This window comes from Macrobrachium nipponense, chromosome 9 (assembly GCF_015104395.2).
Source record: "Macrobrachium nipponense isolate FS-2020 chromosome 9, ASM1510439v2, whole genome shotgun sequence".
NCBI classification, from domain to species: domain Eukaryota; kingdom Metazoa; phylum Arthropoda; class Malacostraca; order Decapoda; family Palaemonidae; genus Macrobrachium; species Macrobrachium nipponense.
This window is the reverse complement of record NC_061110.1, coordinates 28,756,529-28,771,342: the sequence shown is the minus strand read 5'-3', so window position 1 is coordinate 28,771,342 and position 14,814 is coordinate 28,756,529. Positions and strand designations below refer to the sequence as shown.

Here is a 14,814-nt window from a genome sequence, read left to right as displayed (position 1 = left end):
TGGTCCCTCACAATATCCAAAGTAGCGGCCGGCTCCGGGAGTTCTGCTCTCGAAGACGACGCTTCTTTTAGGAGACTGTGCCAGTCTGGAGGAAGAGCAATCTCTTACCTCGCCCATCAGACTGCTAACCTGTGGGCCAACTTGGTTCTTCGACGTAGGGACGCAGTCCTTACCCGAGTGACCAAGGGGGCTGGAGGCGTGAGGCGGCACTCGGGCTACGTAAATGGACCTCTTAGGAGTTCCTTTCAGCTACTCTTTCCTGGAGAGATGGTGGACGCTGCGGTGGAGCGGCGGCGCACTGACGAGAGTGACCGCTTAGTCCACCAGGCAGTCTCGAAGGTTTCTGGGCAATCTCGAGTAACTGCGGCCAAACCAAAGAGATTGGCTAGCGCTTCACGGCGGCGAAGACGGTTGGCACCGTCCAAACCCCGTGTGAAGACTCCAGTTGTTTCGACTTCTGCGAGAGGAGGCCGCCAACCAGCCCTCCTCCCAGCCCTCCTTTCCCCGAGGAGGTGCTGGGAAAGAAGTCGAAACGAGGAGGGAACGCTAGGGGACGGCGTTTCCCCCTCAACCCCCCCCCTGCTGCCGGAAGTTGGGGTGGGTGCTGGAGCCATGGGCGACTTGGCAGCGCTACGGCGCCGAGAACTGGATAGTAGACGTCCTTCGGGAGGGATATATACTACCCTTCGAGTCTCGGCCCCCCCTCATCTCCAAACCGGTCCATCTACAGACCTATGTCCCGGGGATCAGCAAAGGACAACGCCTCTTCGGACAGGAGATCAAGACCATGCTGGCGAAACGAGCTGTAGAAATCGTGGAGGCCAGTCACCGGGCTTTTACAGCCGCCTCTTCCTAGTGGAGAAAGGCATCGGGGGGCTGGTGGCGCCGGTGATAGACCTCTCTCCCCTGAACCGCTTCGTTCGCACGACGCGGTTCACGATGGAGTCGGCACGCTCAGTGCTCGACTCGATCAGGGGGAACGATTTCATGCTTTCAGTGGACCTGAAGGACGCGTATTTCCAAATACCCATCCATCAGTCCTCCAGAAAGTACCTCCGCTTCATCTTCGACGGGACGGTGTACCAATTCAGGGCACTTTGTTTCGTCTCTCAACCGCCCCACAGGTGTTCACGCGAGTGTTCACTCTGGTGTCGGCTTGGGCCCATTCGAACGGGATACGTCTTCTGAGGTATCTCGACGATTGGTTGGTCCTGGCGAGCTCCCGCTCGCAGTTGCTACAGGACAGAGATCGACTCCTCAAGTTTTGTCGCGATCTGGGGATCGTGATAAACTACGAGAAGTCCGATCTCGAACCCAAGCAGAAGATGAAGTACCTGGGTATGCTGATAGATACAGTAGCAGGGCAAGTCTTTCCCGCAGACTTGCGTATCAGCAAATTCAGGGAGGCAGGCCGGCCGGTTCCTGTCGCGGGCAGGAACAGGCAGCACAGCAATGGCAAGTCGTGATCGGACCATCTTGTCGTCACTCGAGTTAAGTTAGTCTCACGGGCGTCTTCACCTACGGTCTCTCAGTGGAGGCTAAGGGAGAGTTGGTCTCAGGCCAGGATCCTCCTTACTTTCCCGTGGCTATCACGGACAAGGTGAGGCAGGACCTAGCCTGGTGGCTCGACGACAAGAACCTCTTAAGAGGAGTGCCTATACGCACTCCCCCCCCGGAGATGCTTCTGTTCTCAGACGCATCGACCGAGGGATGGGGTGCACACCTGGAGGAGTTGCTGACTGCAGGTGTGTGGGACCATCACGAAAAGCACCTTCACATCAGTGTCCTGGAACTCAAGGCGGCGTTCAACGCTCTCCAAGAGTTTCGGGACCGCTTGTGCGGACACTCAGTGGTGTTGATGTGCGACAACACCACAGTAGTGGCATATGTCAACAAGCAGGGGGGGATAGTGTCTCTTCCGCTCCATCAGTTGACAGTGCAGGTGCACGAGTGGGCCACGGCTCACTCGATAGAGCTGTCAGCACGCTACATTCCAGGCAAGAGGAATGTAGTAGCAGACAAGCTCAGCCGTCGGGATCAGGTGATAAAGACCGAATGGTCTCTACACCAAGATGTGGCGGAAAGGCTCTTCAACCTGTGGGGGCGACCGGTCGTAGACCTGTTCGCCACCCGGCACAACAGAAAACTTCAGGTTTTCTTTTCAGCCGTGCCGGACCCATGGGCAGCTGCAGAGGACGCTCTCCAACACCCCTGGGACAACCTCTTCGCTTACGCCTTTCCTCCCTTCTGTCTGATTCGGAAAGTGATCAGTCGAGCGCTGGTCACTCCCAATCTCAGAATGATCCTGGTGGCTCCCAAACGACCTCAAGCCGTTTGGTATCCGGACCTGCTGGCTCTTCTTGCGGACGCACCGAGAGAGCTACCCACCTGGCACAACCTTCTAGCCCAGCCACACGTAGAACGGTACCACCACGCAGTCCAGTCCCTTCAACTTCACGGCTGGCTGTTATCCACCATCTCTTGCGAACGAGAGGCTTTTCTCGTAGCGCAGCAACAGAAGATGGCTGGACACGTCAGACAGTCCTCTGCAGCTGTGTACCAGGGGAAGTGGGCCGTCTTCTGTGGTTGGTGTCGTAGACAGGGTCTGTCTCCTCTCAGAGCCACTCTTCAGCAGGTAGCGGATTTCCTCGTGTTTCTTCGCCGAGAGAAGCTCCTCTCAGTACCCACAGTTAAGGGATATAGAGCCGCCCTGGCTCTCGTCCTAAAACTGAGGGGACTGGACATCTCGAATTCGTTCGAGATATCCTTGCTAATGAGGAGCTTCGAAAGGTCTTTGCCCACCCAGGGAACTCAGGCCCCCTGCGTGGGATGTGACTCTCGTACTTAGGAGTTTTGACTCGAAGACCCTTCGAGCCACTCCGAGAGTCGTCAGACAGGGATCTGACCCTCAAGACCCTCTTCTTGCTGGCCCTGGCATCGGCGAAGAGAGTAGGGGAACTACATGGCCTTTCTTATGATGTTAAACATACCAGAGGCTGGGGATCTGTGACGCTCGATTTTCGTCCCGAACTTCGTAGCTAGACTCAGAATCCGTCGATCCCTGACGACAGGTTCGAGTCTTTCACGATCCCCTCCCTCCTGGACTTCACCGATAACGATGCGGATGAGATGCTGCTTTGTCCTGTGAGGGCGCTACGGCGCTATCTGAAGAGAACTCGACATCTCAGGCCTGAGTGTCGACGCCTCTTCGTTAGCACTGGGGTCACCAAGAAAGAAGTCTCCAAGAACACGCTTTCTTTCTGGCTGCGTGAGGTGATCAGGAGAGCGTACGAAGCTGATGGTAGCGACGACATCCGTACGCTCCGTCCGAGAGCCCACGAAGTCAGAGGTATCGGACCCTCCTTAGCGTTCCGTAAGAACTTCTTCGGGGGGGGGGCGTGGCGCAGGTCCTGAAGGCAGGTGTCTGGGCCAACCAGACCACCTTCACGTCCTTCTACCTTCGGGGATATTGCCCACAAGTCCTTGGATACTTTTTCCTTGGGACCTGTGGTGGCTGCTCAACACGTTGTGTAAGCTTACCCAGCACCCGAGCAGGCAGAACAGCATCGATTCCTGGTATGACTGGGAGAATGAATGCGTGAATGAGAGAGTGACTGGCTTCTCTTCACCATCTTTTTCTACCTACCTGTGGGCAGAGGGATACGGTCGTTACCTTGCTGGAAAGGAGTCAGATGCAGGTAAGCTATTCAACAGAGCTCCATCCTATCTCTTTAACTAGAGATAGGAGGAAAATATCCACCACTTTCTCCAACAAGGGGGAGAAATGGATGCCAACATGAGACAAACCCATTACCTTTACATTTGCTCATGTAAAGGAAAAAGTTCTTACAATGCTGGTACGAAGAGATACGCTTGCCTCTCTCTTAGTACTCGGCCCAGAGGTCTGACCATTGATCCTGCGGTGCACACCCCGATCAATCGGACAGAGGCTTGGATCCCTCCCTCGCTCTTACGACCAGGGAGGCATTCCAGGGATGGACGAACACCAGTCTGTTCATCAAAAGACTCAGATTCCTCCCACCAAGAATGAGTCTTCCTATTGTTAAAGGACCGAGGGTTTGTATTACGTATCGGAACAAATGACAATTTGTCGAAAATTGCATTTTTCCTAACTATACAAACCTGAGGTCCTTTAACATAAAGTCCCTCCTCATGCCACCCCTCACTCTCTGCGTATTTGCATGGGCAAAAGCAAAAGTGATTTGTTTACCTCCCAGTCGCGCTGCGCGCGACGATCGGACAAGCAGTTAACTACCGTTCTCCCCTTGTTCGAAGCTTACGACCGTTCCAGCTGCCGCTTAGCTACTTCCTATTGTTAAAGGACCTCAGGTTTGTATAGTAGGAAAAATGCAATTTTTCGACAAATTGTCATTTTCAAGGCAGTTTTGAAATCCAATATGGCGGCTATCGTGGGGATGGAAGGGTCTGGTCAGTGATGGACACCATCTTTCCCAGCCTTCCCAGCACTCATTTGAACAATGTTAGCGTATATATGTAACGTTTATTGATCTTACTCAAGATTGCATATCTCCTTGCTAATGAGGAGCTTCGAGAGGTATTGCCCACCCAGGGAACTCAGGCCCCCGGGGTGGGATGTGACTCTTGTCCTTAGGAGTCTGACTCGAAGTCCTTTCAAGCCACTTCGAGAGTCGTCAGACAGGGATCTTACCCTCAAGAACCTCTTCTTGCTGGCCCTGGCATCGGCAAAGAGAGTAGGGGAACTTCATGGCTTATCCTTCGACGTCAAGCATACCAGGGGATGGGGATCTGTGACGCTCGATTTCGTCCCGAACTTCGTAGCGAAGACTCAGAATCCTTCGGTCCCTGACGACCGAGTTATTCACGATCCCCTCCCTACTGCACTTCACCGACAACGATGCAGATGAGATGCTGCATGAGGTGATCAGGAGGGCGTACGAAGCTGATGGTAGCGACGACATCCATACCCTTCGTCCGAGAACCCACGAAGTCAGAGGCATTGGTCCTTCCCTTGCGTTCCGCAAGAATTTCTCCGTGGCGCAGGTCCTGAAGGCAGGGGTCTGGACCAACCAGATTACCTTCACCTCCTTCTACCTTCGGGATATAGCCCACAGGTCCTTGGACACTTTTTCCTTGGGACCTGTGGTGGCTGCTCAACAGGTTGTGTAGCTTACCCAGCACCCGAGCGGACAGAACAGCATCGCATCCTTGTATGACTGCGTGAATGGATGAGTGAATGAGAGTGTAACTGGCTTCTCTTCCTCATCTTTTTCTCCCCCTCTACCTGTGGGCAGAGGGACGCGGTCGTCACTATGCTGGAACAGAAGACCGATGCAGGTAAGCTACTCCACCGAGCTCCATCCTGTCCCTTTCATTAGGGATAGGAGCGATTATCCACCACTTCCCCCAACAGTGGGGGGGTTGTAGAAGCCAGCAAGTGACAAACCCATGACTTCTTATTGCCTCTTGCAATAGGAACAAGTTCTTGCTTGCTAGTTTTAAGAGGTACGCTTGCCTTCCTCTTATTATTTGGGTCCAGAGGTCTGACCATTGATCCTGCGGTACATACCCCGATCATTGGGCAGAGGTTAGGATCCCTCCCTCTACTCTTACGACCAGGGGGGGAACCAAGGTTGGACATACACCAGTCTGTTCATTGACTCAGATTCCACCCACCAAGAAGTGAGTCTTCCTATTGTTAAAGGACCGATGGTTTGTATTGCATATCGGAACAAATAACAATTTGTCAAAAATTGTATTTTTCCTAACTATACAAACCTGAGGTCCTTTACACATAGTCCCACCTCATGCCACCCCTCACTCTGTTTTTCCTGGGCCTAAAGCAAAGTGATTCTTCACCTCCCAGTCGCGCGGTGCGCTGACTGTCGGACAAGCAGTTAACTACCGAACTCCCTTGTTTGAAGCTTATGACCGGTTCCAGCTGGCGCAAGTTATATTCCTATTGTTAAAGGACCTCAGGTTTGTATAGTTAGGAAAAATACAATTTTCGACATTGTTATTTTTAACAGTTCTCATGTTTGTTTTTTTGTTATTTTTTTGTCTTCTTGATTTGCTCACTTTCCTTTCTCGCTAACATCCTTATAGTAGTACATACTAGTATTATCATTTTGTCCTTTTTTGTAGTTCCTCACTGGACGAGTGGATTTCGCGCTCAGCTACCAAACTGTTGGTCCGAAGCTCTATTCTTGGCTCGGCCAACATGAAATCAGAGAAATTTATTTCTTGTGATAGAAATTCATTTCTTGATATAATGTGGTTCAGATTCCACAATAAGCTGTAGGTCCCATTGCTAGGTAACCAATTGATTTCTAGCCACGTAAAATATATAATCCTTCTGGCCAGTCCTAGGAGAGCTGTTAATCAGCTCAGTGGTCTGGTTAAACTAAGTGATACGTACTTGTTACGAACCGAGAGAGGTCCGCTCCAAGTTCAATATTATTATAAACAAAAAGAATTCAACAACAACAGTTGAAACTGGGGATACAAATATAGAAAAATACACCAACACAACAAAGGTTTATTTACAAGCTTACTAACAAAGATAAATGCAGAATGGTGTCTCCTATTTACATAAAGTAAAATCTTACACTGCATGAAATTGGGGGAACAGTGAGGTAATGTTAATACTTACTGGCAAGTTTTGCGCTGTCGGAGATCTATGCTCGAAGCGGTGGCTTCACGAAAGGAGAACTGTAGTTGTAGACGTCCTTTTGACTCCGTATTGCAGAAAACAATGTCTATTCTTGATAATCAAAGGGCAGGAACTCCTCAAAACCTCTTGTAGAACGTTTCTTCTCTGACTGGACGACTTAACCAGATTTTGATCAAACTCTCGAGCACCTTTTCCTCTCTGATCCTTCATCTGTTCCTTCTTCTCTTATCTCTCTCTGATGATCTCTGCTGCTGATCTCTCACTGATAATCTGATCTGTGACTCTTACTGATGATCTCCTCCCTCCTACTTCGTCAGTCGTTCATATTTATATGGCAACCTGGGGGCGTGGCTCACCAGCAAACATCGCAGGCTCCCGAGATTACTGGAACTTCTTAGAAGAATCTCGACAAAGTATTGCATAAAAAATCGCTGCCTTCCTCACGTCATGTTGGCGCCTGTCAAGTTCCACAACACTCCTGACGATTCTAGAACCATCATGAGAACAGGTGCATCCAACAGATGCGCGAAAGCCTCCATGCTGCAGAACTTCTCGGAGATGCGTTTTCCTTTCCTTTAATTCTTTGCTATAAAGCAATTACCATGACAGTACATAATTAACTTTTGTTAGTTTTCGTATCTGGTCAATTCCTTCTTCACTAATCCTTGTGACTTTTTTTTTTTTTTCTTTACTGGTGCAGGCATTGATTATATGACCTTTCTTTGTGTCTTTCCTTCATGTTTCTAAGTTTTTTTTGTATAGTTTCCTTCTTTCCTATATTGCATCTCTGACCATTGTTTGTTGCCTTTGATATTCTTTAATGGTTTGTTAAATGCACTAATAGGTCCAAAGGAGCTAACTATGCTATTTTTCTTTGCCTAATATGCGTTAGCAAACAAAGGTAACAGAACCTGCATAATCCATAAAAGTAAGAACAATAAAGCACTGAAGTATAAATAAGTCCAGTTAACACGTTTGCCATGAAATAGACCATTAGATATTGCATCTCAGAAAGCATCGTCTGACTTTGAGGTTCTCCACTATACCCAAAGGACCAGATTTCCCTCCATCCACACTAAAGTCATGTGACTATTTCCTAATGCCCCCCACCCCCCCCCCCCCCCCCCCCCACCCCCCCCCCCCCCCCCCCCCCCCCCCCCACCCCCACCCCCACCCCCACCCCACCCCCCCCACCCCAACACCAATAAGATAATAAGCTTGCAACAGTCTCATTAAGCCAAATCAGAATGTTTACAGTGCTGAAGAATCTCACTTGGCTGGGTAGAGGTTATTAGAGCAGTATTTCCCATCCCATTCAAAAGTGTTTGATTTTCTTCTTCAATTGATGTTCATTTATCTTTACAGGAAGCTGTTTTGTCCTCTTGACCTATTGTTATTAAGTCAGTGGAATGTGGTTCCACAAAAGCCTTTTCTAGATTAAGTCTGGATAGGATAACAAACACTACAAATTTGGAGTCCATTTTTTTATCACTACACTGTAGTTTTTTTTCTTCTTTATGTTAATCAATACGACATCTCGGATGAGTAGCATACTGAACTTTGTTAGCATAGGAGATCACCTCATAGGACGTCTCCTCTGTTGAAAATACATGTTTGTTCATATACGAAACAAACCTTCGGTCTTTACATTAGGATAATACTAACGCCAAGCTGGAAACTGGTAGAATTGATAACAAACTTGTGAGATCCAGGGACTATTGGCATCTATACCAGGTCACGGGGTATTGTAGTTCCCAGAATGCCCTTGGCGTCTCGTGACCCGTCAGTTACTTTCCTACCGCCTTCAAGATAGGACGTGATTACTTTCTATCTGTTTTAGAGCCGGTTTAGTTTGCCCGATTTTATTCATATTTTCCTTTTTTCTCTCTCTGGGTGATCTCAGTGTGGGTGTGATCTAGGTGTGTGTATGTTGTGAGATATGGAGAATTTTGCTTCACCAACCGAAATTTCTTCAGGTTCTCGCAAGAGACATAGGAAATTCCCTGGAGTGAGTGGGTTTCCTTGTTCAAGATTTTTGACATTGGTGTCTACAGATCCACATCCAACGTGTATTAGGTGCAGAGAAAACACATGTACTATTACTAATCTTTTTTCAGTTTGTCGTGGTTGGTCGGTGGAACAGTGGATGAAGTTTTATGGGAAGGGCTAGTACAAAAGAAAGGAGACGACGCCATCTTTGGATGACCAAGCGTCGTCGGTTTCTTTTGTATCAGCAATATATCAGACTGCTCCATATGTTTCATCATCTGCTTTTGATGTTTCCCATACCCCTTCAGTTTCTTCTAGCGATTCGTTATTGGAAACTCCAGGAGAGGTTTTGGGTAATTTTATGCATAATTACGCTCCGTCATTCCCAGCAGGGGGAGGGGGAGCATCGCCATCTTTGTTCCAGGTGTCAGCCCCCGATACGCAGAGAATGGAAGGAACATGGTCAGCGTTAGGCCTACCAGGCGTACCAACCTTGGAGGGGTTGCTTTCTCATTATATGGTGTCACGTTTCCACCTGGGCCCGACAACGATGAATGTTCCTCATCCCCCTGGGCCTGCATTTTATGGGAGCCAATGCCACAGCAATGACAACAACATCAATGTTTCCAGCGATGCAGAATGTTGGAAGCAGTTTTGCAGCACATGCAGGGCTTCCAGCAGCAGCCGCTCAATCTCTCCCTACAAGCATGGTGACATCACAACCAACGTCACACACGGCATGTTTTGGCAGCATGAGGATATCTCGTCAGTCTACAGTGCAATTCCTTTGACAGTGCACAAGTTGGTCGTAGGATATTTAGAATGTATCTGCTTAGAGCAAATTATCATAGGACTTCCCCCTGGGTTATCCTATTGTCTCCTGTTACTTTAAAAAAGACCTTTGTTAGACTTTTTCACTACACGGTTCAACAGGATGCTAGAGGTCTACTGTTCATGGTTCCAGATTTGTTTGATGGGGCAGAGGACTCCCTTCTGCATAATGGGAAACATCCTGGGAGGTTGAACGACGGAGTGCCCCACCACCCTTTCTTGAAACTCCTGAAGACTCAGGAAAGCTGCCTTCAACTCCAACAAGTTGATGCGGAGTTGTTTGTCATGTACTCTCCATGCTCCCGAGGCCAGAAGCTCTTTGAGATGAGCACCCAAACCATCAGAACAGGCCTCCAAGAAAAGGAGCAGATCTTAAGTCTTAGGGTGACCTTAGTAGCTCCTTGTTGCCCCAAGCTGAGTGGCCGAGTCGAGAGAGATTCCACCTTAGCACAACCTTCTCCGCCAGTCTCATGTGGAGAGTTACCACCAATCAGAAGGATCTTTATCTCTTCATGTCTGGAGTTGGTCCAGTATCTCTTTAGAGTGGGAGATCTTTCTTGCACAGCAGCGACTCAGATATAGGGCTATTTCAGAGGATCTGTCTGCTGCTGTGATTGGTGTCATCAAAGGGATTTCTCTCTTCTCAGGGTTTCTTTTCAGTATATAAAGATCTTTGGGATCTTTTTCAGAACAGAAAATTCTTTCTGTTTATACTGTTAAGGATCTACAGGGCTAACTTGTGATTAGTTCATCTGAAGAATGTGAACATCACTTCGCCCTGGGAATTCTCTATGTGGTTCAAGAGTTTTGAGCAGTCTTGTTCACCTAGGAACTCAGATCTCCCACGTGGGACCTTACTCTGGTACTGACTAGTCTCACTTTGGCTCCTTCGACCCCATGCATCAATCTTCTTACAGGAAACTGTTGGAGAGTTCCGTTGTCAGGCTTATGACATTAGAGTTTCTGCTTTGACCCATCAAAGCACTGCATTGTTATCTGAAGGACCCGTCACCTAGAACTTAGATGTAGACTTTAGGTTAACACAAGCCAGGTCAAGAAAGAGGTGTCCTTGGATACCCTTTCGTTTAACTACACGAGGTGATTAGGCAAGCTTACTCCTCATCGTCAAGTTCTGTGACCAATTAGGTGCATGCAGAAGCACATGACACCAAAGGAATAGGTTCCTCCCTGGCATTTAAGAAGAATTTATCTGTTCATAGGATTTTGAATGCTGATTCCTGACTGCAGCACTTTTTATGTTCCATACAACATACAAATTTGCTTCTCAGTAACTTAAACTCCTCTCTCCAGCAAGGGGAGTGAGGAGTGGTGACAAACCATTTTCTTGCGGCTAAAATGTTTTTTTTTTTTTTGCTCGAACAGATAGTTTATTTTTTACTTCAATATATGCAGTGAATCTGGACACATTTCATTGTATTTAAACCTAGTGGACTGTGTTGGATATCCACATATCTAACTTCTCAAAGGCTTAGGTCCTCTTCTTTAGAATTCTCATTTCTAAGAAGAATGATCAGATGTGCCAAACCTCCAGTTGGTTCAGGATCCTCATACCTCCCTCCAAATGTGTCTATCTTACTGTTAAGACCAAAGATTTGTTTTGCGTTTGAACAAATGACAAATTGTTAATTAATTTCTGTTCTTCATAGCTAACAAACCTTTAGGTCTTAACACTGACTGCTCACCTCTAGCCACACCTGTTATGTTTCATCCTGAGTTGGAAGAAAGACTGATGCATCACTGGATTCAAGTGTGGTCTCTGACTCGCTTCCACTTCAATTACGTATTGGATGCCAGATGCCACGGATACCTTGCATTTACAATTTTTTTATTGTTTTGAACTGGTTTCCAGCTGGTGCCAGAAGATTTATCCTTCTGCTAAGTCATCAGGTTTGTTAGCTATGAAAAATACATATTAATTAAAAGTTTGTCATATTTTAAAGAAGTTGATAGGTACTGGTATCTGCTGCAGTCATGTTATAATTGTATGTGTATCATGATAAAATGTCAGCTGATGTTGTGTCCCAGAGAATGTTCAATTCCAAACCCCAGACTTGGAAGTTCCATCACAAATATCTCTGCATATTGGTAATATAATGGTAATATAAAATATACTTTCAAGATCCATGATTAGTTATCGGGAATAGTAGCACCAGCAACAAACAATCATGTAATGAAATTGCCATGTATAAGATTCAATCATTGTACAGTATTTACAAAAAAGTGAAAGTGTAATACTGTATATTTTCCTCAGTGCTATTAAGCGATGCTGTACTTTTGATGTAATTTATAGTAGAATTATTGTCATTACACATAGTTAATATTTTAGTAGTAATTTATTTAGTAGCCTTTAAAATTTTTTCTGATGGATGTAGTACAGTAATACCCCAAACTTACGCGAGGTTAGGTTCCAGACCCCCTCGCGCAAGGGGAAGTTTCGCGTAAGTTTGGCACGGTCTCTGAAATTGCAAATAAATGCTTACTTCTAGAGTTTTAACACTAGAGATGACCCTAATCATTCTCCCTAAGTATTAGGCTAACTTTTAAATGAAATTAAAGTTACTGTAATTTGATTTAAAAGTTAGTTTAATACATTACCCTTAAAAATGGAATAACTGGTTGGCATGAAAATAGTTACAGTAACTACTATGTGCATACATATCCATTTTTGTATGTATACTAAAGTTTCCCCTAATTCACGGGATGCCGTTTTCTTTTTCTGTCAGAGTAAAAGTTTTTCTTTGCGTCACTAGGCAAACTTCATAAGTCAGTCATAACAAGTCACACAAATAAAATAAAAGAAGACATGTACGTAGTACATAAGTAATGTTTGCAGAGGGTGAAGGTAAAATTAAATGAATTTAAAATCTTGAATTAATGTGATAGCTAACTACGAGAGAGAGAGAGAGAGAGAGAGAGAGAGAGAGATACAATGTCATGTAGGTAAAACTGGAGGGGTATCATCTTTAAAAAGTGCAAATGGGATCACTTCTTCTGAAAGTACATTAATTGTATGTGGTGTAATTATGTAACATAGTACATACAGATTGCACCAGAACTTTTCTCCCAGTTTAAGAAAGTAATTTTCACAGAACGACAACTCTGATGTTTTACTAGTTGATCATGGAGTTCTTATATAATGATTAACACTGAATTACCTAATGCCTTTTTACATATTTTCAAAAATGTACTAAATAGCATACACATAATCTCCGTACTGATTTTACACTTAAAAGCATGAAAACTTATAAAAGTTGTAGTATATTAGTACGTATTTCAGAAATTAGATAAAGTTTCTGAATGGATATCATCTTTGAAAAGTGCAGTATTACATATGAGGGCCCCAGAACCAGAAAGTCGTATATGCCACTTCCACGGATTTGGAGTTATGCATACTGGTAGATTTGGCAACCTTTTCTCTGTGTATTTGAGGCATTTCTAGTCCATTCCACCATTTACATACGGTCGAAATTCCTACTGGGACAGTCGGAATTATCGATTTTAGCTACAGGAAAGAACATGACTTCGAGCGGTGCTGGCAGCCGCTCGGACGCTTCATGAGGACCAGATAGACGCATATCACTAGCGCTGATTAAGCCAATGAGAGCGTGCGTCACTTTGCGGGTAGCGAATTCTAGGCCAATGAGCGTTTTTCCCCATAAGGCGCGTGTAAGCATCGACCAATCACCGCGCAGCTTACAATCTCCCGCCAATGTTTACATCTCACTTCAGTGATCATAGCGGGAGATTTAATTTACGATTATCCGTTGTGTTGTGCTGTTATTTTGTCTAAATTACTCTTTATTTGAGTACATTATGTCTTCCTCTGGCAGTGATAGTGAGCATAGTGATGTCGTGCAACATTTTTTTCATTATTAGAATAGTAATAATAGTCGTAGTACTAGTAGTAGTAGAGTAGTAGTATAGTAGTAGTAGTAGTAGAGTAGTATAGTAGTGGATGAGGGTCACAGCTGGTAGCGATGTTTGGAGCTAACAGACTGCAATCTGATCGAGTTAAGTCCCCTTCACATTGCAGCTTCTATTAAAGGATGGGGGCCCTAGTAGTAGTAGTAGTAGTAAAAAAAAATTATTATGATAATATTATTATTGTGTATTATTGATGGTTAAACATCATAGTGATTCAAGGTTATCATCGTCAACATCATTATTAAACCATCATAATATTATTATTTCTATCATTATTATTATTATCATTATTATTATGACAATAGTATTACTATTCTATTATAGTATTTTCTTGTGATTGATTATAAGTATCGATGTATTATGATGATGAAAGGTTATCATCATCAGTGTCATTATTAGTACTAATATTATTGTACTATCATCATTATTATTATTACTATTATCATCATTATCATTATTATTATTATTATTATTCCCATTGTTATTATTATTACTATTATTATTATCATTATTATCATTAGCAATACTCGGTTTCTTATCACAAAAATGTATCGTCTTTTCAGCACACTATTATTACTTATCAATATTATTATTAATAGTATTATTATCATTATTATTACCAGTATTATTACTATTACTCTTATTAATATCATCATCATTATTACAACAATATGATAACACTTTATTATCGTTTAACACATTCAATTATGGTTTAAGTGCTTGTTATGACTCAAATATTAAAAAAATGTGAGTTTGGCAGACAATTTGAATGCTAGCGCGCAAGCGCACCCAACAATTTTTTTCAAATTTTCACAAAAAACTTATAAAGAGTATAGCTTTCATATGAAACTAAGTTTAAATCGATATCTTTCTTAGAAGCAGAGTAATGAATGATAAACTTTGAGGCCAATTTACTCATTTTTTAAAAAGTGGCATATACGACTCTCTGGTTCTGAGGCCCTCATATATGCACTATTTATGCATGTACAAAAATAAAAATAATACATTTTTAATAAATATTCGATACAGAAAAGCTTCTAGAGGGTTTGCAAATGTTCGCGCTATTGTGAAGAATTCGTGTATGGTAATTACTAGTTAAGTTCAGATGAAAAGTTCGCCTAAGTTTGGGGTATTACTGTATTGCAGCTCAGTGTTCTACTATTGTGTATGGACTGTGTTTATAATCATCAGATCTGTTTAGCACGTATGTTGTACTATAGTAAAGTAAATTTCACATTATTTTATAATGATCTCTTACCTTCACAGATGAAAATTTAGTGTGGCCAGGACAACCACATCATCACAATATGGCACACTTCATGGGAAGTGTTTCTGGTGAAGGGGGAGGGGAAGGTATGTATAGAGAAGTTGCAGGC

General features: G+C 44.6%; 1 protein-coding gene across 2 annotated transcripts in view; it reads left to right on the top strand.

The window, feature by feature from the left end:
- The window catches only part of LOC135217984 (E3 ubiquitin-protein ligase RNF123-like), a 245,262-nt gene that overhangs the window by 21,529 nt on the left and 208,919 nt on the right, over positions 1–14,814 (top strand). For both annotated transcript variants that reach the window (XM_064254111.1, XM_064254112.1), the window contains exon 2: positions 14,705–14,791. In XM_064254111.1, coding sequence (XP_064110181.1) covers positions 14,705–14,791 — 87 coding nt within the window. The remainder of the gene's footprint in view (positions 1–14,704; positions 14,792–14,814) is intronic.